The following is a 27,495-nucleotide window of genomic DNA, read 5'->3' as shown; positions in this document are numbered from 1 at the left end:
GAGTCTTGCCGGACACTCGACCCCCCCTCGCTCCCCTCTCTTTCCCTTCCTCCTCGCCCTTGCTTGCACCCGCTCGAGCCTAGCGACATCTAGGCCACACCGCCAGTAAGGATGGTCAACGTACGAAACCCCTTCAGGCGCCAGGACTCCGTCGACGCGACGACGGCGCCTGAGCTGCACCGAAACGCCTCCGACGACCTCGTCAAGACGCCTACCGACGAGAAGGAGGCGTACAACGGCGATGTCAAGGCTACCGACCCCGCCGACTACTCGCCTGACCAGCTCGAGGACAAGAACGTCCTCGCGAACGGCAAGGAGCGGCCTATCGAGGTGCGACCTTCTCAGCCCGCCTTCACTTCGTTTCCTCGTTACTGACGACGCTGCTTGCTTCGCTCTCTTCGCTGTTCCCCTCGTTGCTCTCGACATCACCTGCCGCGACTATGGAACCACCCCGCTTCGACAGACCGCCGAGGACATTGCCACCCGCTGCATCTCCCTCGAAGACGACCCGAACATGGCGATCCACACCTTCCGCATGTACTTCCTTGGTGCACTCTCACTCTTTTGACTCGCATCGATGTTGCGCTGACCTCAACGCGCGCCCCGCAGGTATCGGCTTGACCGCCTTCGCCGCCGTCCTCGGCCAGATCTTCTACTTCCGCCCGCAAACCGTCTACGTCTCCCAGCTCTTCCTCCAGGTCATCACCTTCTTCATGGGTCGCGCCTGGTCCGCTGTCCTCCCCAACGCCTCGCGCGGCAAGTTCTGGGCGTTCCTCAACCCTTGCCCCTTCACCCTCAAGGAGCACGTCGCCATCGTCATCATGTCCGCCACCGCCGCCTCGTCCGCCGAGGCCATCTCCGTGTTCGCTGCCGACGAACGTGAGTGCATTTTCCCGACCGCTCGATCCGCCGGCGACCGACCTTCGCCTGGTCGCTTCGCCGGCCCGCACTTCCCCTCCATCCCCGATACCAACTTGCTCTTGCTTCGCCCGCCCGCACCTGCCCTCGCATACGATACTGACTCGCTCGTGCGCTCGCAGTCTACTACCACATCACTCCGAACTACGGCGTCGCCATCTTCACCCTCCTCGCCTCGCAGCTGCTCGGCTACGGTATCGCCGGCCTGATGCGCTCCTTCTGCGTCTTCCCGACATACATCGTCTACCCCAATCTCGTCCCTACCGTCAACCTCTTCGACGCCCTCCATCGCGACAAGAACGTCGCCGCCCAGAAGAAGCGCCTCAAGTTCTTCTGGATTGTTTTCGCCGTTATCTTCGCCTGGGAGTGGATCCCTGAGTTTATTGCACCGACGTTGACGGGCATTTCGATCTTCTGCCTCGCCAAGCGCGACTCGGCGTGGTTCACTCGCATCTTCGGCGGATCCAACGGTAACGAGGGACTCGGCATGTTCTCCCTCTGCCTCGACTGGAACTACGTCGGCTCCGGCGGTGGCTCGCTCGGCGCTCTCTTCACGCCGTTTACGACCCAGGTCTCGCAGTACATCGGCGTCGCCCTCTGCATCATCATCTTCTGCGGCATGTACGCGACCAACGCCTGGAACGCCTCGATGTTCCCCTTCCTCTCGCAAGACCTCTTCTTCGCCAACGGATCGCAGTACGACCAGCTCCTCATCCTCAACCCCGACTACTCGCTCAACGAGACCGCCCTCGCCATCTACGGCGTCCCTTGGTACGCGGCCTCGAACGCCATCTACTGTGAGTCTTTTCGCTTCCACTGTGTGTTCGAACAGCTGTTGACTCGCTCCCGACGCAGATCTCGGCTGCAACCTCGCCATCGGCGCGACCCTCACCCACGTCGCCATCTGGTACTGGCGCCCGATCAAGGACGCCATCCACGGCTTCCGCACTCGCACCCTCGACGACCCGCACTACCAGAAGATGCTTGTGTACAAGGAGGTTCCCATGTGGTGCTACGGCGCTGTCATCCTGTGCTCGTTCGGCATGGCGATGGCGACTTGCTACACCGGCCACTCCCAGCTTCCCTGGTGGGCGCTCATCGTCGCCATTATCCTCGCCTTCTTCATGTTCCCCTTCGTATGCGTCATCTACGCCATCACCGGCTTCAAGACCGACGTCCAGCAGCTCGCCCAGATGCTTGGCGCCGCCCTCGTCCCCGGCAACTCGCAGGCCAACATGGTTCGTACCCTCTCGGTCTGTACTCTTCCTGCTCGTACTGACGACGCTTTTGCTCGCAGTACTTCACGCTCTACGGCTACAACTCGTGCGCCCAGGGACTCGGACTCGCTCGTGACCTCAAGCTCGCCCAGTACACCAAGGTCCCGCCTCGCACGACGCTCTGGGTCCAGTCCCTCGGAACGGTCGTCGGCGCCATCCTCCAGCTCATCATCATGAAGTCTGTCATCAACAACCAGCGCGAAATCCTCCTCGACGTCCAGGGCTCGAACATCTGGTCCGGCCAGCAGGTGCAGTCCTTCAACTCGCAGGCCGTCTCGTGGGGCGCTCTTGCCAAGCACATGTACGGACCCGGCTCGACCTACTTCATCATCCCCATCGTGAGTCCTCGATCCTCGCCTCGTCGAACTCGAGGCTAACCTTCCTCTCCTCCTTCAGGCCATGGTCATCGGTCTCGCCGTCCCTCTCCCCTTCTACTTCGGCCACAAGTTCTTCCCCAAGCTCCGCCTCAACACCGTCGTCACCCCCATTATCTGCTGGTGCCTCGGTGAGTGCTCGCTCCGGCCGCCTTCGCAAGCTTTCCCTGGCTGACCGCTTCCTCCTCCTCAGGCTACCTCTCGGTCGGCATCAACTCGTCCGTCTTCACCACCATGCTCCTCGGCATCATGTCGCAGTTTGTCCTCCGTCGTTATTACGCGACTTGGTTCCGCAAGGTTCGTCCACCTCCTCGGCTCTTTCTGTTCTTTCGCTGACGATCCGCCTCTCTCCTCTTCCTCTCTCGCTCTCGTGCGGCGTCAACACACACAGTACAGTGAGTCGTGACCGCCCCGTCGACGTTGCCGAGTCACGCGCTGACCTCCTCCTCCTCCCACCAGACTTCCTCATGTCGGCCGCCCTCGACGGAGGCACGCAATTCTTCGTCTTCATCGCCACCTTTGCGCTCTTTGGAGCCTCGGGCAAGCCCGTCACGATGCCGGAATGGTGAGTCGCCGTCGCCGTCGCCCGTTTCGCCTGGCGCTCCTCCCGGGCTTCCTCCCTCGATACTGGACGCTGATCATTCGTTTCTGATGATAGGGCACTCAATCCGAGCGGCAACCTTGATTACTGTCTCCGATTGACGTGATTCGGGGCCGTTTCGGGCGTTCTGTGGACGTTTCCGTCCGTTTCTCGCATTGTACCGCTGTGTCTAATTCGTTATACCGCTTCACGGGTTAGTCTATTGCTGTCCCCTTCATCTTTGCAACGATACGGCGTTGCTCCAGCACCTGCGTTACCGCCTGGGTGTCGTCGAGAGTCGCTGCAGGCTCGAGGAAAGGAGGGAGGAGAGGTTGTTCCCCTCGCTGCGCTTCGACCTTCAACGTCGCCCGCGTGTCTCTTCGCGTCGTTTCTAGACGTTGTGCATTGGTTGCAACCTTCAAAGCGGCGCGAGAGCGAGTAGGCGACGTCGAGGTTGTCCTCCTCCTTCGTTGCTCCTCCTTCGTCGGTCGTCCACGACGCTTATGGGTGTGTCGACCCAATGTCGAATGATACAGCGTAGGTGCGCGTTGAATGGAGAGTCAAGAAAGCGCGAGAGCGACGAGTCTTGCTGTCCCTCGGTAGGAAAAGGAGCGACTCAACTCGATGATCCTCGAAACCTCAAGCAATCACGTTGCAGACCAGGCCGAGTCTTCCGCGCGTACTGTACGACATGCAACAAACCTCCGCTCCGCCCATCACGGCTCCCAAGCGATATCAACGCGCTCCTCGCCAGTCCAGACACGGTTTGGCCCCCCCGGCACGCTCGAACTTCCCGAGGTTACCATCCTCTTCAGTGGCGATCAGCTTTGCAGACGATACCTCAGTATGCAAGACTTCAGCGGGCGGAGGGTCTGCGTTGCGCACCTTGTACTCGACTTTGCCAGCGAGCGACGAGTGGAGCTTGAGCGTGCCCGTGTACTCGCGCTTGCCGTCCTGCGTCGAGCGCTGGAGCTCAAAGTTGCTCTTGTAGCCCCAGTTGCCGAGTTGAGGGATGTTGCCCGCGACGAAGAGACGCGACTGCGAGCGAGCGAGGGTTCAGCAGAGCGAACTTGAGAAGGGGAGAAGCTTGGCTCACTTGGCTGCGGTTGAGCATCGAGGGGTTCACGGTGAAGTTGACCGTGATGCTACGGAGGAGGGCCGGGTTAGCACTACCATAGGGGAAAGACGAAACGAGACCACGAACAGCGACGGTTCCCTGCTTCACTTCGTCACAAGCGCTTCCTCCGACACCTGCGCCTTTCACGTCAGGACATTCGCAAAGAGCTACAACGAGCTGCAGGACGCACCGAAAGCCTTGTCGCCCTTGCGGAGCGAAATCTCGATCGTGATCTCGAGGGTCTGTAAGACGACGCCGGCGTTTGTTTAGCCTCATACCCATTCTCAACGACGGTCGGAGAATCTGACGCACGTTGTCCGAGCGATCCGTGCTGGCATCGAAGTGCTTCGTCGCCTCTTGCTGGCGGTCGAGGCGAGGGGCGGCAGCGACTTGCGCCCCGCTCGGAAGGTCTTGCATGGGCTCGGAGCAGGGATTTACGTTGTACCAGGACTTGTAGGAAGCTGACTGAGTCATCTTTGCGACGAAAGAAGCGAAGCGAGCGTAGTGAGTGAGCAAGAAGGTCGAGGGACAAGTGGTCGACCTCGTCGACAACCACGGGCGCCTCGGTCGAGCTGCTAAGCGTCAGAGAACGTCGAGACTGGACGATGCAAGGCTAGCGAGAGGCGATACAACCGCAGACGAGGCGAGAGACGACTCTTTCTCGTCGACCTTCCCAGACGACGAGCTGTCCATCCCCGGGTCCGTCTCTCCTCGCCGTCCAGCGTTTCGTGCGGGCTCCTAGACGCCGAACCCCGAGGTCTCCACACCCCAGAGCCACGCCAGATCCCCACAGACGATGCTCCTCCTCCTACCGCTCCCTCTCGCTCGTTCGCCTCGCTCTTCGTACGCTGCTCCGGCTCCTTCCGCTGCGCCTGCTCGAACCGGAAAGTACGACTGAAGAAGGCCTCGACCCGACCCGGTAACCTCGACCCCCACCTTTACCCGGCCCTTCCCTCGTCCTCGTCGTCGTCGCTCACTCGCCTCGCTGCACGCACACGCTCGCTCGCTAGAAAGTAGACTGCAAAGATGGTGCGCACACGCTCACGCACCCACGCACACGCGCCAGCTCACCCACGCACCGCGCTCGCAGTCCAACAAGCCCGACACGCTCAAGAGCGGCGAGGAAAAGGTCGCAGAGCAGAGCGCTTCCGCTCTCAAGAGCTTCATCTCCGGTGGCGCAGGAGGAGTCGCAGCGGTCCTTGTCGGTGCGTCTTGCTCGCGCGAGGAATGAGGCAGCCGGTTTCGCGTCATGCGGCCATCGATGCGGCGGCTTACACTTGCTGGCGAATAGCACTGACACGCTCAGGAGGCACTCACAGGCCAGCCGTTCGACTTGACCAAGGTGCGACTGCAGACCGCCGCGCCAGGGCAGTACACCGGCGCGCTCGACGTCGTCAAGCAGACGTTTGCGCGAGATGGGCTCCGCGGGTGCGCATTCTCGCTCGTCCTGCCTCTCATGCCGTGCCTAGTATCGCTGTGTACTGACCTGAGGCGCGCCCGGACAGATTCTACCGCGGAATGGGTCCCCCTCTCGCGGGAGGTAAGTCGCGCTTTCGCTCGTTTCGCTGCCGAGTATGGCGCTGGAAGAAGCTCGCTGACTTTGATTTCGATACGCACAGTCACGCCCATGTTTGCCGTCTCGTTCTGGGTGCGTCCGCAGCTCTCCTCGCGAAGTTCACCTCCTCTCGCAATCCTCAACTCTCGCTCCTCTCTGCGTCCGGCACAATACTCCGCGAGCGCCTTCCCTGTGCACTCACTAACCCCTACTGCACGTCGCAGGGCTACGCGATGGGCAAGAAACTCGTCTACGCCCTCACGCCCAACCGCACCTCGTCCGTCCTCTCGTACGGCGAACTCGCCGCCGCGGGATTCTTCTCTGCGATTCCGACTACCCTCGTCGCGGCGCCGGTGGAGAGGGTCAAGGTTTTGCTGCAGGTGCGCGCGCTTACTGCGAGATTGAGAGGGAGGCGAGGTGAAGTGCTGATAAGGTTGACGGCGGGGTGCGCAGATGCAAGGACAAGGCGGCAAGCAGCTCTACTCGGGCCCGATCGACGCAGTCTCGAAACTCTACCGCGAAGGCGGCCTCCGCTCAATTTACCGCGGCACGCTCGCGACCGTCGCGCGCGACGGACCCGGCTCGGCAGCGTACTTTGTCGTGTATGAGATGGTCAAGAAGGCTATGACGCCGCAGGGACAGGACCCGAGTCAGTTGAGTTTGAGCGCGGTCATGGTCGCGGGTGGAAGTGCGGGTGTCGCGATGTGGACGTTGGCGATCCCTCCAGATGTGCGCCGCCCTTCCTTCCTTCTCTCATTCTTCGCCTGCTGACCTCCCTTCCCCTCGCTCCTCCTCCCTCGCTCACCCGACCCGCTCCCCTTCTCTCCCCCTCACTCGCCCCTCTGCCCTCGCTCGCCCACGCACGCAGGTCGTCAAATCCCGCCTCCAAGGCGCACCCGAAGGGACCTACAAAGGCTTCGTCGACTGCGCGCGGCAGACGGTCGCCAAGGACGGGGTCGGGGCGTTGTTCAAGGGCTTTGGGCCGGCGATGGCGAGGGTGCGTATTGCGCGACGTGTCTTTCGTCTGCTGTAGGGGCCAGCTTGTGGGAAGAGATGGCTGACGGCTAATCGACTTTGTCTTCGGAACGTGCAGGCTTTCCCGGCGAACGCAGCGACTTTCGTAAGTCCCGCCTCCTTCTCTCCTCTGCCTTTCCTCGAGCACGTACTGACTCCGCTCATCCCCCTCTGCGCGAATTGCAGCTCGGCGTCGAACTCTCGATGCAGCTCATGAACGCGTTGTTCTAAGCCGCGCTTCGCCCGCCTCGTGCTCGCCAGTTCTGTTCGACGGTAGCTTCGGATACCCCTCCCCTTCTACAGTTCTATCAGTCACTTTCCTTTCACTCTCGCCGTCTGTTCCTTCTCTCCCTCTGCACAAAAGCGCATTGTAGACGTTCGTTCTCTTCCTCCTCGCTACTCGCCCGCTACCTCTCGTTCCCTTTCCTCCACGCTTCTTCCGCTCCGCCCTGCTTCCTTCCTCCACGAGCTGTTCCCTCTGCGTCACCGCAAGCAGTCGTCGCCGAGCACACCCTCCCCCGCTCGAGGCAAGTCTCTTCTTCTTCTCCCTCGCGCGACGACCCCGATCGAGCGAGTGTGGCTCGAGTTGCAAGATTTGGTATTTCACTCGAGCGTCATTCGCTAGCAATACACAAGCGGTGTAAGGGAGGAATAGGAGGGGAGTAAGGAGGGTTGCGAACGAGGTGGGAGTTGGACGTGCTTGCTCGGGTGTGCAGAGGGGTGTTCAGTAGCTGTACGAGAGGATAGGGCAGTCTGTGCAAGAGTGAAGTTGGCGTTGTTTTGAGGGTTGCTCGTCCCCTGTCCTCGCTCGCTGCTCACTCACGGCGTCGCCTTTCTCCCTCTCCCAACGAGACACAGACAAGCCAGAGAGGAGAAGGAGGACCACAGCAGCCAGCTCACCGTCACACGCGACCCCCTCACCCGCTTCCCCCGGCAGCGCAGCCTCGAGCGCTCGCCCTCAGCCACACCGACCAATCACCCGTGCGCCCGCTCAAGCGACTCGCCATCGACTCGCACGGCAGTTTGGGTGCTATCAGGTGGACCAGGAGGCTGTGTTTGGTGAGTGGGCACGCTCACAGCGCAGAATGGGGGTGCAGCGAGGCGCGGACGGGACGCTGCTTCGTCTCGGTGACCGCGCTCACTCCCGGGCAACTCGCGCTCATGAGGGACCGCTGGGACTGACGCGGCTTCGTACCGCACAGACACGCTTGTGAACATCAGCGCATCCGCCAACACCGGCGCCCGCTTGTTGATCCCACTTTCCTCCGCCAACCTCCCTCCTTCGCCCGCCATGGCCCTCAGTCAATAGAACCCCGTCTCCACGTCCATCCTCCCAGGACAACCAACTCCTCCCCCGACCCATCCAGTCGACAGTAATATCGACACTCATCCCCCACCCTCTCACTTCCCGACTCCGACTAAGCCGTCCGACCTCCTCTCTCTCCCTCTCAGAGAACCGAGCGACGTCCCCGCACGCACGCACGCTTTCGCTCGCCCCGACTCCTAGAACGAACGACACGCCATGTCGAGCTGCTCGTTCGCGTCCTACATCCAGATGCGCACCGCGGCATTCTGCTCGTCGCCCATCACTTCCTCCTCCTCGCCCTCTTCGCCCTCCTCTGCCTCCTCGTCATCGGGCCCGACATCCGTCGCTGCGTCCCCAACACTCGTCCACCTCGCCCCCTCACCCGTTCCCTCGGCCGACTCGGCATCCCCTCACAAGCGCCAGCGTAACAAGTCTCCCGACCATTCCTCTCCCGCCCTTCCCTCTTCCGCGCACGACTCCCCCGCCGACTCACCCACCACCCCAACACTGACCAAATCAGGCCCGAAAGTCGACCCCCTCTCGTACTTCTTCGCCGCCGGCTCGCATGCGCACCCCCCGACTAGTGGTGGTGCTGGTGCGTTCGGCGGGACGGTCCCGACGCATGCGGCACCGAGTCCGGTGTGCCCGCTGAGGTCCATCCTGTGCACGTCGCATTTTGACGAGACGTGCGTTCGACACGCTTTGGCTCTTTCCCGCGTCTCGAGAGGACCCCTGAACTGACTCGCTTCGCGGCGCAGAGGCAGCCTCGTCAGTACCTCTTCACCCGCTACCTCCTCGCCTCCCATCTCGCGCCCTCTCTCCCGGCGTTCCTCAACTTCAACCTCGACCTCGCTCTCGCACTCGACCTCGACTTCGAAATCCGTCCGTTTCGCCCGCTGCACCAACGCCTCGGTCTTCCCAACCCACTCGACAGCCGACTACGACCGCTCGCCCATCGTCCCGACGTGCGAGGCGGAGAGTCTGGAGATTTATCGCTGTCCGCGCGGGGGGTCTGAGGGAGGGGAAGGAGAGGAGGGAGGTGGGTGGATCATGTGTCATGCGAAGAAGGCGGGTGCGACAGAGGTTGAGGGGGGGAAGAAGAAGAAGTTTGTGGCGGCGGCGAAGACGGGAGCGGCGGGCAGTGGGAGTGCGGGGGGCTCGATGATGCCTGTTGAAGGCGTCAGAGGGCTCTTTGCGGGAAGCTACTTTGAAGGCGAGGAACGCGATCACCCGCTCTTTCCTGCTTCGACACCCGCGTGTGGGTCGGCTGGGGTGGTCATTCCGGAGATGGTTGATGAGGAGGAGGACGAGGACGAGGGGATCCTTGGGGAGGGCATTGGAGATGATGGAGAGTTGATGGAGGTGGACGATTCGGCCGAGGCGGAGGATGTCGAGGCGACGAACGCGGTGGAGGTCGAGATGGACCCACACGACGAGGTCGTTGACGCCGAGGTCGAGGCCGAAGTCGGAGCGATGGAGTTGCTCGCCGTCTCCTCGACCAGCAGCCGCCGGCGGGGGAGCGACGCCTCGGCCCACTCGACAGCCACCTCGTCCGCCTCGTCCGCCACCTCAACCGAAGAGTCATCCTCGCACAACCCTCACCGCGCCTCGTCACCCTCGACGCCTACCTCCTCCCCGCCTGCCGAACTCGCAAACGACGAAGAGAGGGAGAAGGACAAGGCCCAGCGCTGCGCCGAGCGCAAGAAGCGATTCGGACTGATCGGGTTGGGCAAGTATACCCGCCAGGAGTTGTTCCAGAGCCACGACAGCTTGTCGGGTTTCTGAGACGGCGTCGACCACGCGCGCCGATTCTTATCCCCTCTTCGTCCTTCGCATCCCGCAATTCCTCGTTTACATACCGCCTCCTCACCCCACCCCCTCGCTCTCCTTATTCCTCACGCCCGCACCCGCAGCTGTCCAAACTCCTTCCTCTCCATCTCGCACCCCCTCCTCAAGCGCCCTTATTCCCCTCGCAGCACCTCTCGGGCTTCCTCGTTTCTCTTTCTCTCGCAGTGTTTCTCTCCTCCTCCTCCTCGTTTTTGAGCTTCGATCGTTGTGGTTGGTTTGGCTGGCCCTCTGGTGCAACGAGCGGCTTTCGCACTCTCTTTCGCTCGTCCATGACGCGGCTTGCTTGTTCGTTCGAGAGCTAGAGGACGTGAGGACGCAGGCGCTGGTGTTGACAACAACAGTCTCGAGGCACCTGATTCTACGTACACAACCGCCCCTCATCGCGGACTCGCCTTCGCACCCGCCGCCGCCGCCCAACTGGGCACGACCACCCTCGTCGGCCGACTAACCACCACCACCTTCTCCCCCTCCGTCTCTCTTTGCTCCGCTCCGACTCCGACGCGCGCAGGAGGCTTAACAGGCGGATCAACGGACTTTGTGAACCGCCGAGCGGAAGAAGGCAAGAGCAAGGGCAGCGGGAGCGAGTGGGTGCTTGTTGGAGTTGCGGACGCCGAGACCGAGGCGGAGGAGGAGGAAGGAGGGTGAGGGAGGGAAAAGAGGCCTGATGAGCCGCCTTCTGTTATGCAGCTGCGGGACCGGACGAGGTAGGCGTCAGTAAGGGTAAGGAATGGGAGGGAAGGAGGTGAAGGTACGCACGAGCAGCCGCAGCCTGTTGGGCAGGTCGGGGACGAGGAGAACCAGGATGAGAGGCAGGAGAGGTGGCCGACATGGCAGCAGGTCGAGCAGCTCTGTACGAGGCCTGCGCGAGAGGAGTCAGCGAGCGAGTCTCCCGGCGACTGAGAGGAAGCGCACCGTTGACGGGGAGGTGGCAGAGGATGCAGATGACTGCGCGCTGGCGGAGACGGCATTTCGGGCAGGTCGGCTCGGCAGACTTGACGCTCGTGCCGCAGCGTGTGCAGGTCCGTTGTTGCTCTGCGTGGCGAGCGCCCGTCAGCCCTACCGAACGCTTTGTAGCGAGAGCGAAGCCATCGCACCAATCGTAGCCGTCTTGCCCAATCCGTTCATCTCCTGAATCCGGTCTCGCGCCACAGCAAGTCGCGCGCTCGACTGCTCGACAGCCGCGCGGCAGAGCTTGAGCACCTGCGCCCGCTCGACGTCGCGACCCCACCGGTTGAGCAGCTCGGCGTAGCTGAGGCGGATCAGCTCGAGCTCGAGTTGCGCTCGCGGCGAGAGCCACCAAGGAAAAGGTTTGCTGTAAGTCAGGGAACGTCAGCGTGAGCGCAATGAAAGTGAACGGAGGGGACGCACTGCAAATGCATGGTCTGATTGAATGTGACCGCAACTCGTTTAAGCTGCCTCGGCTTCTCGTCGTCCCCCGACAACGCCGCCTGGGCGGTCGCTTTCGAAGGAATAAGTGCAACGCTCGTCGCGCCGAACGTGACGTTGGGGGACGTCTTCGTCCGCTGTTCCCGCGATTCGCCAGCCGTCTCGTCGCCGTCTCGCGCAAGCGGAGTCGACCCGCCGGAAGGGTGCTGCGGCGTCATGTGGTGGGCTTGCTGGACGCGAAGAGGACTTCTGGCCGACATCACGCCGGGTGAGAGGGAGGACGGGCTCGACTTGCCGCCTCGAGAGGGCGGTCGAGTACCGCCGCTGCCTGATCGATCCGGGCTGGAAGGCGAGTTGGGCGACGCACTACGGAGCGAGAGCATCGATGAGTTGAAGAAGCCGGATAAGTTCGCCCAAGACGGCTTTGGCGAGAAGGACGAGCCGTCGCTTCCTCGAAGACGAGGCAGGCTCGCGGTCGTCGGCAGCGGAGTCTGCTCGCCCGAGCCGTCTTCAAAGTCGATGTCGACGACCGGCTCAATCGGGCGGTGACGCTGGCTGAAGTAGTCGATCTCGGGCGGTCGTCCTGCCGAACGGAGGCGGCTGGCCATCTCGACGTCTGCGAGAGTTGCTGTTTAGGAGTGTGCGAAAGCGCCGAAGGAACAACGAGGCGAACGCACCTCGCGTGTGGATCTCCAGCAGGCATGCGATGATGCCGAGAGTCTGGATGTCGCGCAGGTAAGCTAAGTACTTGAGCCTGTCGACATCGGACGAGAGGTCATTGGGTGGTTTCGAACTTGGAGGAGCGCGAACGCACAGTTCCTGCAACATCCGCTCCGCAAGCAGCGAGTCCAGTCTAGGCGAGCCCGCCCCGGCATCCCCTGGCAGGCCGCTCTCGAAGAAGGCGACAACCGTCGTCCAGATCTTGGCAAGCAAGAGATCCTTCGCGGCGATCGCACCGAGGGCGTTCTCGCGTGCGACGTCGACGGCGGGTTTGCCGAGCGAGGAGAACGAGCGGGCAGGCGAGTTGACTGTGAGATGCGAGACGTCCTTGATCTTGACAACCGTGCTGAAGGAGGGCGACATCTCGCCATGAGGGGCAACTGCGCGGGACCTGTCCCGCATGGAGGGGTACTGTGAACGTGGCATCGTCAGCGAGATGTAGAGTCGGCAGAGATGTGGGCAACTCACGGAGCGCAGGTTGTGGGTACGTGTAACCTGCAGCGCCTCGTCCGTCTCCTGGTAGTCGCCCTCGTAGTCGGTCGACTCGGACGGCAGGTAGCCAAACACTTCGGACAGTCGCAGCGGGAACTTGCGTTTTGGCAGCTCCGGCTCGTTCGGCGGCGACGTCGTCCCGTCCATGTCGCTGCCAGGAGCGACGAAAACGTTCGTTGGGAAGAAGACGACGAGTTGGCCTGTGCGAGAGAGCATGAGCGATGTTTCAGGAGGACGCGGCAAGACCATACGCACCGGAGGGACCGAAGCTTGCGCCGCCTCTTCGCGGAGGCGGGACGTTGATGTTGTTGCGCAGGATGTCGGCCGTCAGGTTGTTCATCAACGAGCCCTCAAGTCCCTCTTCCGCCTCGTCATCCTCCTCTTCCTCTGCCCGCTCGACGGACCGGTCGCCAAGCAAGTACCGCAGCGCTTGCTCGAACGAGGGCAAGCCGCGTTCGGCTCGCAACGACATGAGCCGTCGCACACCCTGAAGGATGTTTGCTCGCTGCTTGAGCGAGACGTCAATGCTGCGCTCGAGTTCGATGGCGGGCGGCGACGAGGCGGGATAGCCTTTGGGAAAGGAGAAGGTCGCGCGGATGAAGAGCGGGCAGTACAGCGAGACGGTGCAGGTTCGGCCGGCGACGTGGACCTGCTCGGAACGGCGTGAGCATATGACTCGGCAAGTTCAAAGAAGCGCGACGCACCTTCTCAAAGTTGACGCGCGGGAAGCGTCGAACGACGCTCGTGATCTCCTCGCCCAAGTTGGCATACAGGACGTCCTTCCCGACCGCCGTGCCAGTTTGCATTGACTCCCTCGACATGACGCTCTCCGCTCGTTCCGTTTCCTCGCCTTCCCTCGCAGTCGCCGTTCCGGCGTCTGTTCCCCTCGCGACCGAGTCCGCCTTTGCCAAAGCAGCTTCGGGCGTTTCATGCTCCTCACCACCTGCGCCAGCATCTGCCTCCTCTTCGTCATCTCCTGCTTCGGCTGCGCCAGCTTCGACAGCCTGAGGCGGGCGGATAATCTTGACGCCCTCCATCCATGCGAGACGGTCATGCTCCTTCTGCCGGCGACTGCGGACCTTCGTGGTCGTCATCGTGGCTGCCGAGGCACGCTGGCCAGCTGAAGGAAGCGGGTACGGAAGAGGTGAGGCGAGGAGGTTCTCTTTGTTGGCGGAGGCGGACGAGGTAAGGTTTGACTTGAGGAGAGAGGAAGTGAGAAGCGAAGGGCTTGAGGCAGGAGATTGTGAGAAAGAAGTCGAGAGAAGTGACGCCCCGGAAGGAATCGCCTTCGTCGCGCTGTTCGGGGTTGGCGGCGAGAAGGTGAGCGGGAGAGGCGGGGCAGGGGCTTCGGCGAAGGACCGGTACGAGATGTCGGGTCCGCCGCGGCGAGTAACGGGGACTTGGATGCGAGATCCCTTGACGTGGCCAACGTCCTTCGCAATCTGCTCCGAGATTGGCCACAAGCGCAAACGCCGGTCTTTCGCCCAGGTGACGAGCTGGAACTGGCGGTCATCTGCAGGACTCTGCCTTAGCAAAAATGTCGACGATGAGATGTTCGAGCTCACCAGACTCGAGATCCTCCCCTCCCCTCGTCCTCCACACAAACTCCTTGACGCCCTCCCTCGCACCCTCGAACCGCACGACCGGCTTCGGTTTCTCGCCCGCCTCGTTCGCCTCGTCGATATTCTTGACGCTCCAGACGGACAAGGCGTGGTCGGAACGCTGAGGAAGGGTGAGCATGCCGTCGCCGAAGGGGAGCCAGCGAGCGCGCCAAATGGGGGAGGTCGTCTCGACTGTCCGGACGGGTGTTTCGGTGTCGCTGATCCGCCAGGACTGACGAGAAAGCTCGTAAGCGCGACCTGTTGAAGAGGCAAAGCGTGAGTTGCGCACCTTGAATGACTTGTCGAGCGAGCAGGTGATGATCTGCTTCGAGTCCTTGCGGCACCAGTCGATGCCGTCTGCAAGGGAAGTGGCGTCGTTAGCGAAGAGCGAACAAGAGTCGAGTCTTCTGCTCACAGATCTTGGCAGTGTGCCCCTTGATAGTGGTGACCGGTTCCGCGCCCATCTGCGACGATCAGCGAGATCAGCGAGCGCCTACCGAGCCGGGATCGAGTTGAGCGACGTACTCGGTCGTCCCAGATGTTGACCACGTTCGCGTGCGAGCTGGCGATGACATGCGGTTCGCGCCGGTTAAACTTGACTTGCGTCGCGGGAGCTGCGAGCGAGTGCGTGGTCAGCGATAATCACGAGATGCCGCAAGGAGTCTCCCGCTCAGCTGGAGCGAGAGGCGCCAGTCGAAAGACCTGACACTCACCTCCCCAACCACACACCCGCCAAATCGGCTTTCTCCCTCTTCCTCGTCCTCCGCCTTTTCCATAACCCGCCCTCAAATCCCACGCCATTACCCACCCGTCCATCGCGCACGTCGCAAGCACCTCGGGCGATCCGGGCGACCAGTTGATGTCTGTTACGGCACGGGTGTGGCCGTAGAGGGTGTGTTCGACGGGCGAGCTGGAGAGGGAAGGCGAGAGGGAGAGGTTGTAGACGACGGCTTGCTGATTGGACTGCGGGATTGAATCGTCAGCTTCGATGTCAGGCGGGAGAGAAGTCGGGGCATACGGTCGAGACAACCCATTCGCTCCGGTGCGGGAAAGGGTTCCACTGCATGACGAGAAGCGTAAGCGCATAATGAATGGAAGTAAAGCGGACGAGGGCTCACCTGCACATCCGCAACCTCCCACGACGAGTTGTGCGGCAAGAACCGAGGCGGGTCGTAGGGATTCTGCAGGTCGACGATGAAAAGGCCTTTCCGGGCGCCGAGAGCGACATCACGATTTGCGGGACCTGCGTAGGAAGATGTTAGTCCAGAAGGACAGAGGGGAGAGGCTGAGAGGCTAAAGACGCACTGATGCTCATCGACCCGATAGGCTCGTCGATCATGATGCTCATCAGCTGGTGAAACGTGTCCTCGTGGTCTGGCTCGAACGATGGGAGAGACGGCTCGTCGTCCAGCGTGGGAGCGCCATCTCGAATCGAGTTCTGTCGAGGAGGGGTCGTCGGATCGGCGCTGTGAGGCGATGCGTCCGCCATGAAGAGGTCTAGAGGGTGTAGCTAGGAGGGTGGGCGCCTCTGCAAGGATGGGCGAACGTCGTCAGCGACCGTCTCCTCGTCGTCCGAAGCCCCACCAGAGCAAGCCAGTCGCCAGCCTTCATGCCTGACTGTGCGCCGCCCGCTAAAGCTATCCCTGAGCCGTAGGACGGCAACGACGCATCGGACGCACCTGCCTGCCGCCGTCGCCGCTCGCTTGTCCTCCTCGGCGAAGAGAGCAACCTCGACAAGTCCTCCTCGACGAATCGCAGCCGCTGGAAGCCTCTCAGCGCAATACTTGACTTGTTCAGCCGTACGAAGCTTAGCGAGCTCAGCTTGAGCGCGTGAAGCGTTGTGGACGATGAACAACCTGCCATCTTCATCAGTTGGCGGGTTTCGCGAACACCACGCCGCTGCCACAGGTTGCAACGCTTCTTGCTTTGCCCAGCTGGCTCTGATTCCTTCTGAGACCGCCACACGCACTCACCCTCGCTTCTCCACGCTCGAACGGCTCTGCCGCACCCATTCCCGGACTTCGCCTCCTCCCTCAATCAACAAAGGCGCACACGCGTCTGGGTAGTGCAGCTTGGCCCGGAGGTCACTCGTTAGGATCGTAGAAGGATGTCTGGTGCGCGACTTCCCCATCCTCTACGACACTGGCACCAAAGAAGCTGACCACCCCGTTCGCGGACTGTTCCCTCGCAGCCGTCTACACCATCTTCACGTCGCCGAACCACCCGCTCGTGCCAGGACACTTGCCGACGCTTATCGTGACGCCGCATGGCCGGCCGATGCAGACGCTGTGTGAGTTCGGGCGGTTTGACCTGTTCTTCAACCGCAGGCTGACCTTCTTCTCCCACAGACACGTACCTACACACCGTGCGCACATTTCACAAGCCTTCGTGATCTGCTAGCTGACGTCCTGCGGCGCCCAGAACTCCAATACCGAGAACTTCCTCCTTACACCCTCCGAAGGCGGCGACCTCTGCGTTGCCAAGCTCTTCCCGCCCGACCAGTCTGGCAGCCTCCGAAGTGCGAGGGCGAGCGGTGGAAGCGGCGTACAAGTGCGATGTGAGGCGAGTCGCGGGTTGAGTTGGCGGATTCAGCAGACGGGCATCCAGGTGCGTGCCGACGTTGTGCGCCAAATTCAAGAAGGTTCGCTGACTTGCACTCCCGGCAGAACCCGATCTACAAGCTCACGCTGCCGAATCCCGAGAACCCCGAAGAAGAGCAGCCTCTCTTCCAGATCTCGAAGCCAAACCCGAGCGCTCCCTTCTGGTCCCTCTTCTATTTCGCCTACGCCGGCCACCTCATCCCGCCAAAGCGCGTCGAGTTTGGTCGCATCAGCAAGAACGTACCCGAGCAAGGTGGAGGGACGCGCGTCTCGATTACGGGAAAGACGGATGAGGAGAAGGCGGTGTGGAAGACGATCGGAGAAGGGAACGAGGATGGCGTCGAGTGGATCGTCATTTGCGCGGCGATGTGCGTTTTGGACGACGAAATTGTCGAGGCGGCGGAGAAGGCTGGCATTCCGCCGGCCTCGGGTCCTGCGGGAGGAGCAAAGTCGCGGGGGAACGGTTCTGCACCACCGATGTTGGCTGCGCCTGTTCCGACGAGTGCCTCGACGTCAGGCGGCCTCCGACCTCCCAGCCCGCACAAAGCCCGCGTCCTCCCTCCCCTACACCTGTCGACCGACCTTCCCCGCTCCGCCTCCTCGAACTCGCTCGGCCAGCTTCACGGTCCCTTCGCGCCGAGTCCGCAGCTCCCTCAAGCGCAGATGGGTTACCCTGCACCGCCGCGGAACGGACCGTCGCCGTCCGGTTCGCGGCAAACGCCCCCGACTCAGCAACAGCAACCGCCTCCTCGGTCGCGTCCGTCGAGTCGCGGCCAGTCCGTTCCCCCGCCGCCCGATTCCTCGCAGAACGGCTACCCGCCTCCTCCTGAACTCCCTCAGCACTATCAGCAGCAGCAGCAGCAGCGAGCGACGCCGCCTCAACCGCAGCAACAAGCGCCTCCTCCTCGCGGGTCGTCTCGCGGCGTCCCGATGCCGCAGCCTCAGCCTCCTTCCCAGCCCATGCCACATCCCCACGAGCAGTATCGGCAGCCCTCGTCGCATCCTCAGCAGCCGTACACCCATCCGCCTCAGCCTCAACAGACTTACCAGCATCCGAACGGCTCCCAGCAACAGTACTACCAGCCGCCGCCCCAGCAGCAGCAGCCTCCTCCCGACCAGCGACGGTACTACCAGCTTTCCGACGCGCCTGTCCCGCCTCGACCGGTCAGCGGCGGAGGAGGAACTGCGGCAGCGAGGATGGTGCAGCAGCAAGTCGAGCAGCGGAGGTTGCAGAAGGCAAGGGGCGGGTGAGCGGGACTGCACAGACACTTAGGCGAGCGGAGGCGTGTACGACGAACCTTGTCCATTGCCTGTTATACCATCTTCATTTCCGGTCTTCGAGAAGTACAGACGAAGGAGGGGAGTTCCAACACGTGTTTCGAGGCAGCAGACTGTACCCAGAGGACGAGATAAATACTGATATCGTATCGCAAGCTCACTCGGCGTAGAGCAAGGGTTGACCGGGCTTGACGACGTCCCCCATCTCGACCGCGATACCCGTGACCTTCTTGCCGAGCAGCGTTCGCGAGAGCTTGACCGAGATCTGGGTCTTCATCGCCTCTAGGACGATGGCAGAAGTGTCGGACGTCAACTCATCGCCGACCTTGACGCCGATCGAGCGGACGGTCGCCTGGACGGGCGACTTGAGGGGCGTGCCGCTCACTGCGAGGGATCGGGGCGGTCAACCAAGGCTGAGGAACGAACGAGGAAGAGCGAGACGTACTGCTGCCGGTCTTTCCGCCTGCGCTCGATGCTGCCGCTGCTTCCGCCTCCTTCGCCTTCTGCAGTTCCGCCTGGTACTCCGCAACATAGATCGCCTCCCTGCGACGAAGTTGTCAGCAGGAGTCGTCAAGAACGCGGGCAAAACCAGGAAGAAATGAACGCACTGCTTCGCGAGAGCTTCGAAGCCCTCCTTCCGCTTCTTCGCGAGCGCCTGAACGGCCGACCGCGTCGATTCCTCGAAAGCGATCATCTCCTTCGCCGAGATGTTGTAGTCCTCAACAGTTGGCTTGAAGGCGCCGGCGTCAAAGTCCTTCTCGACCTGCGAGGCGAAAGTCAGCCTTCTGCTCCGCCATCTTGACGCCCGGCTTTGCTCCCTCATGAGTAAGTTGAGACGCACCTTGTTGAACTCCTCCTCCGACATCGGCAGCCATGCCACAACATCGAAGTTGCGGAGAAGGAAATGCTTCTCATGGCCCAAGCCTCCGTAACGACCAGTGACCGAGAGTGGGGTCAAGGTGCGACCAAGAAGTTGATAGCCGCCAGGGCTCTCGACGCTACAGGAGAAGGCGGAGATGGCAGAGAGTGGGAGTCAGCGAGAACGCTCGAGCGCAAGACTCCCCGAGTCGACGCAGCCGCAGGACGAGTTCCCAAACGCGACAGATTGCTGGACGCACGGGTAAATAGCCGACATGACGCCCGCATACCCAAGACTCCCGCGCTGTGCTGCAAGCCACCAGGTCAGGCGTAGCGGGAGGAGCGCAGACAGAAGGGTCGCGCACTGAAGGTTCGGGTCGGGCTGCGCAAATTTGAAGGTCAGCAACTAAAGACTGCGATGAAAGAGGCCTACGCACTTGTACTTTTGCGACGCCAGGACACAGCGCTGATCCAACGGCGCGATCATCGGCAAACCCGCAAAGAAGCTCCTCGAGCAGACATACCAGTCTGCCGAGGCGAACGTCTTCGCAATGTCGTCAATGCCGTCGAAAGCGTTGGCCTTCGCGAGATACTCAATATTGGACGGCAGGTAGACGGCTTTCTTGCGCCCTGTCGAAGTCATGTACCTGTTGGGAAGGACGTCAGCATCTCGCTTCGACCTGGAATTCAGCACGCACTTCTCGATGACATCCTTCGTGCCAGCATCGTTGAAACAGACCGGCAGCTGAATGCGCCGGGACGGGACGACCTGGTCGAGACTTTCGCGAGCAAGGCCGTCGGACGTCGAGACGAGCACATCGAGGAGTTCGTCTTGGGAGATCAAGTCGGGGTGGAACTTGACGAGCATCGAGGCGACGCCGGGGATGTAGGTGTAAAGGCCTGTAGAGCTAGACGTCAGTAGCGAACGGAGCTGGGAAGGAAATGAACGCACCGTTGTGCTTCTTCGCCTTCAGCCGCCTTTCCCAAAGCTCGACGATGAGGCGAGTACGGAAGAACAAGTCTTGCTCGCCGACCTCAATCAGGAGTCCACCGTCGCCGGCGAGGCGGAATGTCAACTTCGGCGCATCGAGCGCAGCGTCTCCCTCGATGACCTTGACGACGCCGTCCGTGACAGGCTGCGGCTTCGTCTTGACATCGAGCGGGAACGATGACAGGTCGTCAAGCGAGCCGCTCTTGACAGAAGCCTTGACCGCTTCGAGCCACTTCTTCTGCTCCGCGACATGCGCCGGGAGGGACGAGGCTGTCGGCAGGACGAAGCGGAAGGTGTCGCCTGCTGACATCTGTCCCAGCTTCCACCAGTCGGAACCGACCACGCCGAGGATGCAGATCAGGCCGCCGCAGTCGGGACCGTCCATACCGAGCAAGACAGGTGTGTCGCCGTTCATATTGAGCGCGCCGACGGTGTCTGCGAGCGTGTGAGGTCAGCGATGGGTGATTGAGTGTATGACAAGGTTGGGTACGCACAGCCGTGTTCGAGGCAGTTGCTGGGGTGCGAGCCAGCTCGTCCGCCGTCCTGCCTTCTCGGCGAGTCTGTCAAGAGGTGATAGTCAGCAAAGAGAGAGGCAGCAAGCGAAAAGCCGCCCAGCACGCACACTTGAGCGGCTTGAGACCGTCGAAACGCAGTCCGAGACGGTTCGAGGCGGGCGAGACGGTGAAAGTCGACGAGTAGAGGGTCTGGCGGTCCTCCTCGGTAAGGTAGTCGTCGTCGGCCTGTGGACCCGGAAGCGCTGCGAGAGTCCACTCGCTTGGATACGAGGGAAGAGCGGTTGAGGGAAGGGTGAAGTCCTTCTCGTCCGCCGACGTCGGTGCAGCCGAGGGCGAAAGGGTGATGATATCGCCTGCGACGACCTCGCGTCCCTGGATGCCGCCGAGCTTGGCAGCGGTAAAGGTCGATTTGGAGCCGAGGAAGAGCGGGACTTCGGGGAAGCCGCCGCGAACAGCGATGTAGACCCTGTTGCCGGTACCTTCGCAGCCGCCAACTTCGACCGTCGAGCCGGCTGGGACGACGAAGCGCGTCCACATCGGCTTTGGCTTGTCGTCAAGGAAGATCTCGGCTGTCGCGCCGCAGACAGCGACGACTGCGGCCGTCGAGAACTTGAGAGACGGGCCAGAGACGGTCGCCTCGAAGACCTCCGTCTCTTCCGGGTTGCCCACAAGCAAGTTGACCGCCTTCGCCGCAAGCTCATCGCTGAAGCCTGAGCGAGGGATACCGTCGCCGCCGGGAAGAAGACGAGGCCGTCCGTCCTGGACCGTCGTCGAGAGACCGCCGTCGACGACCTCGATGCATGACGGGAGGTACACGTACGAGTCAAGGAACTTCGTCGTAACGTCGCCGTGCTTGAACGCATCGCAGTTGACGATCTCGCGGAGGTAGGCCAGGTTGGTCGTCGTGCCAAGGAGGGAAGTGTCAGCAAGGGCTTTGTCGAGGCGAGAGCGGGCTTCGTCGCGAGTCGAGCCGTAGGTGATGAGCTTGGCGATCATCGGGTCGAAGAAGGGCGAAATCATCGAGCCCGAATCAACCCAGGTGTCGATGCGGATGTAGTCCTGCGGTGCAGGCCACTTGACCTCCTGCAAGAGACCGGGACTCGGCTTGAAGTTGAGGTGCGGGACCTCGGCGTAGATGCGCGCCTCGATGGCATGCCCGTGAGCCTGTGCGACCTCCTCCTGCGGCGGGAGCGAGAAGGCGGAAAAGCCGTCCTGCGACAAGCCGAGGCGAATCATCATCCCGACGAGATCGAGGCCGGGTCGGACCATCTCCGTCACAGCGTGCTCGACCTGGATGCGCGAGTTGAGCTCGAGGAAGTAGTACGACGCGTTCGAGTCATCGACAATGAATTCTACTGTGCCGGCGGACCGATAGTCGATCAACTCGCAGAGCCTGACCGCTGCAGCGCACATGGCGTCGCCGAGATCGGGGTGGCGCACGATGAACGGCGAGCGCGCCTCCTCGAGCACCTTCTGCTGGCGACGCTGGGCGGAGCACTCGCGCTCGCCGCAGTGGATGACCTTGCCCTTGCCGTCGCCAAAGACCTGGACTTCGATGTGGCGGGCCTTGGGGATGTACTTCTCGACAAAGACGCCGGCGTTGGAGAAGAGATTCTGCGAAAGAAGTCGTGAGCCCGAGGAGAGCGGCGCGCGTAGATGGAAACGCACCTTGCTGAGGTCGGTCGTGCCCTGGAACGCCTTCTTCAGCTCGGCCTCACTCCAGCAGATGCTCATGCCCATTCCTCCACCGCCGGCAGTCGCCTTGAGGAGGATGGGGTAACCGACCTTGCCCGCCTGCTCCAGCGCCAAGTCGAGCGTCTCGACGAGTTCCGAGCCCGGGAGGACAGGGACGTCCGCCTTGATGGCGCGAGCACGCGCTTCGTGCTTCAGACCCATCGCCTCGATCTGCGACGGCGTCGGTCCAAGCCAGATGATTCCGGCTTTCTCGACTTTGGCCGCGAACGCCTCGTTTTCGCTGAGAAAGCCGTAGCCTGGGTGGATCATCGTGACGCCCTTCTCGCGGCAGACGTTGAGAACGGCGTCTTGGTCGATGTAGGCGGGCACGAGAGCCGCTTCGTCGGCCTTGAAGACGTGAGGAGCGGATGCGTCCGCCTCCATGTAGACGGCGACTGTCGGGATCTTGAGCGCCGCTGCTGAACGCATGCATCGCAGAGCAATCTCGCCGCGGTTGGCGATCAAAAGCTTGTGATGCTTCGTCGCGGGCATGGCGAAAGAGGGACTCGAGGGGGTTTGGGCGGAGGAGGTCCGTCGTTTGGAGCGAGTAGTCGCTGCTGCGGGTTTCGCGGGGGGTCCAATAGTAAGAAGAAAGGTTCAACGTGTAGGGAAGCTTGTCGAGCGGGCGGCGGAAGGCGTTGTCGCTGTTTGAGAGATCGAAGAAGGGGAGGAAGTGGGGAAGGGTCTGCAGAAGAGCAAGGGCTGCGCTGGGGTCGTTGGGCGAGTGCGTAGGGTAGCAAGCAGCAGTCGAAGTCCAACGGCAGGCCAGCGAGGCGCAGGCTCGACGTTGGGCGCGGCAACAACCCTCGGAAAGGACGAGGAGAAGCGGGGAAGAGGCGTAGCCGCCAAGCGGGGGCGGAAGCGTCACGGATCGAGCGGCAGAATGCTCTGGCGTTTCGTCTGAGTATCGCAGAGATAGCGGCGCGGCTACGAGCGGAAGATGCGGAGCGAACGGAGAGTGAACGCCCGAAGTCGCCAGGAAAGGGTCGTCGAACACGGTTTCGATGCACGAGATAGATAGATATGTACACCCTCGAGACCAGCTCTTTACGCTTTGTTACCGTGGGCGACGTCCTCAATAGCCCGCTTGACCGCCTTGGCCGTCTCCACCGCGCCCGGAAAGTCGCCATGAACACAAATCGACACCTTGTCCGTTCCTTCAGGGAAGCGCAGCTCCTTCCCGTCGTTGAATGACATCCATGTACTCGTCTCGAGCATCTTGCGGACGCGCGTGTACACCTGGTCGGGCGTGATGGGGTGGCGCTGGGCGGCGGAAGCAGGTGCGAGCAGCTGGCCTTCGTCGCCGTACTGCAAGTCGGCGTAGAATTCTGCCGGTCGAGCATCACTACAAATGTTGCGGGGACGAGGAGAACGACCGCTCTCACCTGGAATGAAGTCGGCGCCTTCAAGCTTGCACGCCTCCTGGTGCTTCGAGCCAGGCAAGCCAAGCAGGGGGACGCCATACAGCTTGGCGATCTTTGCGCTCTGGCGCGCAAGCTCGAGGTCCTTTGCCGACATGACGTACGCCTGGCCGTGCGGCTTGAAGTGGTTGAACTTGAGTCCGTTCAGCTTCAGGAAGGCGTCGATCGCGCCGGCTTGGTAGAGCAGGCAGTTGAAGAACGACTCGGGAGGGAGGTGCATGATGCGCCGACCGAAGCCTTGCTGGTCTGCGCGGAGTGGAAGCGGCGTGAGCAAACGTACGGGGACTGAGGCATCTGTCGCGCGAGGAAAGTCCCGCGCACCTGGCAACGATGGGTGCGCTCCGATCCCCACGCCATGCTTCTTCGCCAGCAAGACCGTCTTGGCCATCACGTCAAAGTCGGACGCATGGAAGCCGCAAGCGCAGTTGGCAATGTCGACGATGGGGAACAAGCCTTCGTCGTCGCCAATCGTGTACTGCCCGTACGACTCGCCGCAGTCGCAATTGAGAGTCGCAGAGAGGGGCATGGCGCAAGACTAGAAGGATAAGGTTGTTTGGAGCGCGAGTGAGAGGAGTAGGGAGATGCGGCGAGAGATGGAGGGTTTCGAGGAGATCGGTGCTGGTCACTAGGCCGGTCGGCGGATGGGAGCGGGCGCAAGGAGACGTTTGCTTGACGGTGCCACCGACTGCTTCGACGTGCGAGGGCTGGGTGAGCTCGAGGACTCGTCGAGAGATGAGGAGGTGGGGAAGGTGCAAGCTGCGGGTGAGACGCTTGAGCGGCGGTTTCGCGGCTGTACGTCGGTCGAGTGTGAGCTGTTGGGACGCTTTAAGCAGTCAAAGCGCCAGAAGGAGCGGTGTGAGGAGGGCGAAGCGGACCAAGAGGTCGTCGTCCCGCTGACCGCTGACCAGTTCTGCCTCTCGCCCCAAACGCGGCTGGCTTTTCGCTCTGCGTAACGCACTTCCGAGCGATCACGACCCGCCTACTGTAGCGAGCGACTGCGGGGTGTACAGCTATCTCGCGCGCTTGCCGCCGCTCACCCGTCGGCCAATCTGCTCGCCGCGAGTGATGCGCGATGGTGGCGCACCGACAGCGCTGGGCGGACCGCGAGAACTTCAGAGGGATTCCAAGAGGGTATAATCAGGGCCAGGAGTTCGAACGAAGCGTCGCTGTGCTGAGGGGCGCGCAGGCGACGTTAGGCGCCCTCTCGCTATCTGCGCCCGACTGTCTTCCGCGTCTCCGCTTCGGCGGCTCGCAGAACTGTTCATCCGCTAGCGTCGATTGTACGGACCTTTGCGCACAAACGATCCAACCGCTGAGCTTTGTATAGGGCTATTTCGATAGACGGGCCTCCTCACGCCACTGTTCCGTCGTCCGTATCGCTGCACCCTCCTCTTCTTCCGCCTCTTCGACACTCGACAGCTGCTCTTCGTCGTTTCTCACGCCTCTCGCCAACTCTTTCCGACAAGTGCTAGCGCTCAGATGGAGACGCTTCGCAGGATTAACCGCACCATTGCGGTCAAGCAGGAGGCAGGCTCACTCGGCTCGTCGCGGTGGTCCAACAAAGGTGTGTGCAGAGACTTCTCTCGATGCATCCGATGGCATAGAAGCTGACAGTCTCGTCGATGAAACCAGACCTCGACCCCGTACCGGCGAATCAGCGGACATGGACAGCGATGGACGTCGCCTCGTACTGGAACAGTGATCAGATGGCGCCTGCTACGTGGGACCTCGGCTCCACGTTGGTCGGACTCGGGCTATGCGCTCGCGAAGCAATCCCGCTCTCTTTCGTCGCCTTTTTCGTTATCGGCATCGTTCTTACGCTCAACGGCAGGATTGGCGCGGTGAGTCCATTTATTCAATGTCACTAGACATCGATACTGACGCTTTGTGACGCAGACGACGCATTGCTCCCTCCCCGTCGTTATTCGCGCGTCGTTTGGCATGTGGGGTTCTTACCTCGCCATCCTCGTCCGTGCTGTGCTCGCAATTCTGTGGCTGGTCTGCCTCACGTTTCTTAGGTCGATCCGTCACTGGTTGGAGCGGAACCAAAGCTCATGCGATTCCACCAGCAGAGGGAGGCAGGATCGTCGCTGTAATGACGGGAGCGATTTGGCCCAGCTTCCTCAAGATCCCCAACACGCTTCCGCCGAACCTCGGCATTGATACGCAGACGATTAGTGCGTCAGGCGCTCGAGCCGGCGAACGAAGCTGACGACCCTCCCTCGCAGTCGGCTTCGCCATCCTCTGGGTCTTCCAGGCGCCTCTCGCCTGTGTCCCCGTCCGACGCCTCGCCTTCTTCTTCAAAATCAAGGCGTGGTCGTCGTACATCCTGTTCGGAGCGCTCTTCATTTGGGCGATGGTCGTCACCAAGGGCAAGGGCTTTATCCTGACTGGCCACTTCGACGAGAAGTTGCTTCCCCAAGGGTCGCGGAGCTGGGCGATGATTGCGGGACTGAATGCAGTGACGGGACTGTACTCGACGGTAAGGCGAAGCGCTTCGCTCATAAGCGTTGTTCCCGAGCTGACATTCATCCGCCTCCTCCCCTCTCCACCGTTTCGATCATTCTCTGGTCCTTCACAGGTCTCGATCAATATCCCGGATTTCAGTCGTGAGTCCAGGCCGCGAACCTGCGGCGACTCCGCTTCCGACCCGCAACTGATCCCTCTCGCCCGCAGGATTCGCCAAGTCGCCCAAAGCCAGCTGGGCACAACTCGTTGCCGTCCCCGTCTTCGGCTGCATCCCTATCGCCATCTCGATCTGCTGCGCCGCCGCCGCCGAGCAGAAGTACGGACAGCAGGTCTTCGACCCCGCCAGTCTCTGCGCCTTATTCGACTCGCGCGCGGCCAGGTTCTTCGCCGGGTTGGGATGGTTCAGCAGCACCATTGGAGTCAATATCAGCGCGAACTCGATCTCTTTCGCCACCGACATCACCTCCGTCATGCCTCGGTACCTCTCGATTTTCCGCTGCTCCGTTCTCGCCGGCATCCTTTGTTGGGCGACGAATCCTTGGCGCATTGTCACGGACGCGCCTCAGTTCTACTCCTTCCTCTCGTCGTGCGTCTCTTTCCTCCATCTTTCCCAATAGCGGCATGGCTAACTCCTCCCTCGCAGCTACCCCGTCTTCCTCGCCCCCGTCGCCACAATCCTCGCCACCGACTTCTACATCGTCCGCAAGGGCAAAGTCGACGTGCGGCAGTTCTACGACCCCGAAGGAATCTACCGCTACTTCCACGGCGTCAACCTCAGAGCCGTCATTGCCTGGATCTTCGCGCTCGCGCCCAACCTCCCCGCCTTCGCACACGCCGTTGACCCGAAGAACCCGAACCCTCAGCCTTACACGTACTACTTTTCATGGTACATGTCGACCTTTGGCGCCTTCGTTTGGTACCTCACTCTTCAACTATCTTTTCCCGCCGCACTCTTCCTTCGTCGACGAGGCGGTCTACGAGGTGGGCACCATCGAATACTCGGAATCGACTGTCGCGTCGAGCGCGGAGAAGGGCGAGGTGGACGCGGAGAAGGATGACGCTGCGGGTGTCGTCGCTGTGTAAGGCGGAGAAGGAAGAAAAGGGCTCGTCTCGATAGACTCTCCGGGCTCTATAGTCGTTTTCTTGTATGTTTTTGGTCAAACAAGCTGTCGTTGTCGGTCTTCCAAGCGGTGTCGCTTCTTGTCGAGCGAGAAGAGCGAGAGGACCTCCCCGTGCTTGAGCGTCTGAAAGTGTTCATCCGTTACAAAGGTCTTCTTGGGGGAAGGAAAAAGGTGTCAAGGCCGAAGGTACAGAAAGCCGAGCCAGCGGGACATGAACGACAGAGGACGAGGCGCGAGACGAGGAGAACCGAAGCTTAGGAAGGTCATCGCAGAGTCGTGATGCCCGGCTTGCGGCGCACGCGCGGCCTGTTGAGCGAGAG

The 27,495-nt window shown here is 61.8% G+C and overlaps 9 protein-coding genes across 9 annotated transcripts; 5 read left to right on the top strand and 4 right to left on the bottom strand.

The window, feature by feature from the left end:
- Positions 1-111: 111 nt before the first annotated feature.
- On the top strand, positions 112-3,276 carry RHTO_01356 (oligopeptide transporter; the record flags this gene model as incomplete). Its single annotated transcript, XM_016415038.1, has 10 exons — positions 112-330; positions 464-548; positions 610-879; positions 1,041-1,715; positions 1,774-2,156; positions 2,216-2,533; positions 2,592-2,700; positions 2,763-2,870; positions 3,029-3,134; positions 3,228-3,276. The coding sequence occupies 10 exons, from the start codon at positions 112-114 to the stop codon at positions 3,274-3,276; spliced, it is 2,322 nt and encodes a 773-aa protein (XP_016272828.1).
- Positions 3,277-3,865: 589 nt separating this feature from the next.
- RHTO_01355 (Glycoside hydrolase, carbohydrate-binding domain containing protein) lies at positions 3,866-4,740 on the bottom strand (the record flags this gene model as incomplete). The annotated part of the gene is made up of 5 exons (XM_016415037.1): positions 3,866-3,958; positions 4,035-4,187; positions 4,246-4,373; positions 4,457-4,508; positions 4,579-4,740. The coding sequence occupies 5 exons, from the start codon at positions 4,738-4,740 to the stop codon at positions 3,866-3,868; spliced, it is 588 nt and encodes a 195-aa protein (XP_016272827.1).
- Positions 4,741-5,292: 552 nt separating this feature from the next.
- RHTO_01354 (carnitine acyl carnitine carrier, mitochondrial) lies at positions 5,293-7,066 on the top strand (the record flags this gene model as incomplete). The annotated part of the gene is made up of 10 exons (XM_016415036.1): positions 5,293-5,295; positions 5,357-5,471; positions 5,586-5,694; positions 5,772-5,806; positions 5,886-5,914; positions 6,046-6,201; positions 6,275-6,550; positions 6,690-6,818; positions 6,915-6,941; positions 7,022-7,066. 10 exons carry the CDS (start codon positions 5,293-5,295, stop codon positions 7,064-7,066), a joined length of 924 nt encoding a protein of 307 aa, XP_016272826.1.
- Positions 7,067-8,357: 1,291 nt separating this feature from the next.
- Positions 8,358-9,926, top strand: RHTO_01353 (uncharacterized protein; the record flags this gene model as incomplete). The annotated part of the gene is made up of 2 exons (XM_016415035.1): positions 8,358-8,827; positions 8,900-9,926. The coding sequence occupies 2 exons, from the start codon at positions 8,358-8,360 to the stop codon at positions 9,924-9,926; spliced, it is 1,497 nt and encodes a 498-aa protein (XP_016272825.1).
- A 440-nt stretch (positions 9,927-10,366) lies between these two features.
- On the bottom strand, positions 10,367-15,677 carry RHTO_01352 (WD repeat protein; the record flags this gene model as incomplete). Its single annotated transcript, XM_016415034.1, has 18 exons — positions 10,367-10,676; positions 10,746-10,848; positions 10,902-11,021; positions 11,084-11,301; positions 11,358-11,991; positions 12,053-12,129; positions 12,190-12,506; positions 12,564-12,787; positions 12,843-13,236; positions 13,292-14,100; positions 14,153-14,420; positions 14,478-14,545; positions 14,604-14,652; positions 14,714-14,802; positions 14,902-15,151; positions 15,207-15,248; positions 15,307-15,431; positions 15,494-15,677. 18 exons carry the CDS (start codon positions 15,675-15,677, stop codon positions 10,367-10,369), a joined length of 4,281 nt encoding a protein of 1,426 aa, XP_016272824.1.
- A 618-nt stretch (positions 15,678-16,295) lies between these two features.
- On the top strand, positions 16,296-18,039 carry RHTO_01351 (uncharacterized protein; the record flags this gene model as incomplete). The annotated part of the gene is made up of 5 exons (XM_016415033.1): positions 16,296-16,302; positions 16,380-16,478; positions 16,537-16,553; positions 16,610-16,795; positions 16,855-18,039. The coding sequence occupies 5 exons, from the start codon at positions 16,296-16,298 to the stop codon at positions 18,037-18,039; spliced, it is 1,494 nt and encodes a 497-aa protein (XP_016272823.1).
- Positions 18,040-18,223: 184 nt separating this feature from the next.
- On the bottom strand, positions 18,224-22,656 carry RHTO_01350 (urea carboxylase / allophanate hydrolase; the record flags this gene model as incomplete). The annotated part of the gene is made up of 12 exons (XM_016415032.1): positions 18,224-18,450; positions 18,512-18,609; positions 18,675-18,829; positions 18,908-19,064; positions 19,185-19,233; positions 19,290-19,306; positions 19,362-19,571; positions 19,623-19,824; positions 19,877-20,350; positions 20,410-20,475; positions 20,538-22,044; positions 22,099-22,656. The coding sequence occupies 12 exons, from the start codon at positions 22,654-22,656 to the stop codon at positions 18,224-18,226; spliced, it is 3,720 nt and encodes a 1,239-aa protein (XP_016272822.1).
- A 555-nt stretch (positions 22,657-23,211) lies between these two features.
- RHTO_01349 (lactam utilization protein LamB) lies at positions 23,212-24,111 on the bottom strand (the record flags this gene model as incomplete). The annotated part of the gene is made up of 3 exons (XM_016415031.1): positions 23,212-23,492; positions 23,550-23,831; positions 23,907-24,111. 3 exons carry the CDS (start codon positions 24,109-24,111, stop codon positions 23,212-23,214), a joined length of 768 nt encoding a protein of 255 aa, XP_016272821.1.
- A 953-nt stretch (positions 24,112-25,064) lies between these two features.
- RHTO_01348 (NCS1 allantoate transporter) lies at positions 25,065-27,137 on the top strand (the record flags this gene model as incomplete). Its single annotated transcript, XM_016415030.1, has 9 exons — positions 25,065-25,149; positions 25,218-25,426; positions 25,482-25,557; positions 25,604-25,762; positions 25,814-26,067; positions 26,167-26,194; positions 26,262-26,640; positions 26,698-26,965; positions 27,024-27,137. 9 exons carry the CDS (start codon positions 25,065-25,067, stop codon positions 27,135-27,137), a joined length of 1,572 nt encoding a protein of 523 aa, XP_016272820.1.
- Between the last annotated feature and the right edge of the window lie 358 nt (positions 27,138-27,495).

The sequence above is a fragment of the Rhodotorula toruloides genome, assembly GCF_000320785.1.
Source record: "Rhodotorula toruloides NP11 unplaced genomic scaffold Scaffold13, whole genome shotgun sequence".
Taxonomy (NCBI): domain Eukaryota; kingdom Fungi; phylum Basidiomycota; class Microbotryomycetes; order Sporidiobolales; family Sporidiobolaceae; genus Rhodotorula; species Rhodotorula toruloides.
Note: the sequence above shows the minus strand (reverse complement) of the source record. Positions and strands in the feature narration are given on the sequence as shown.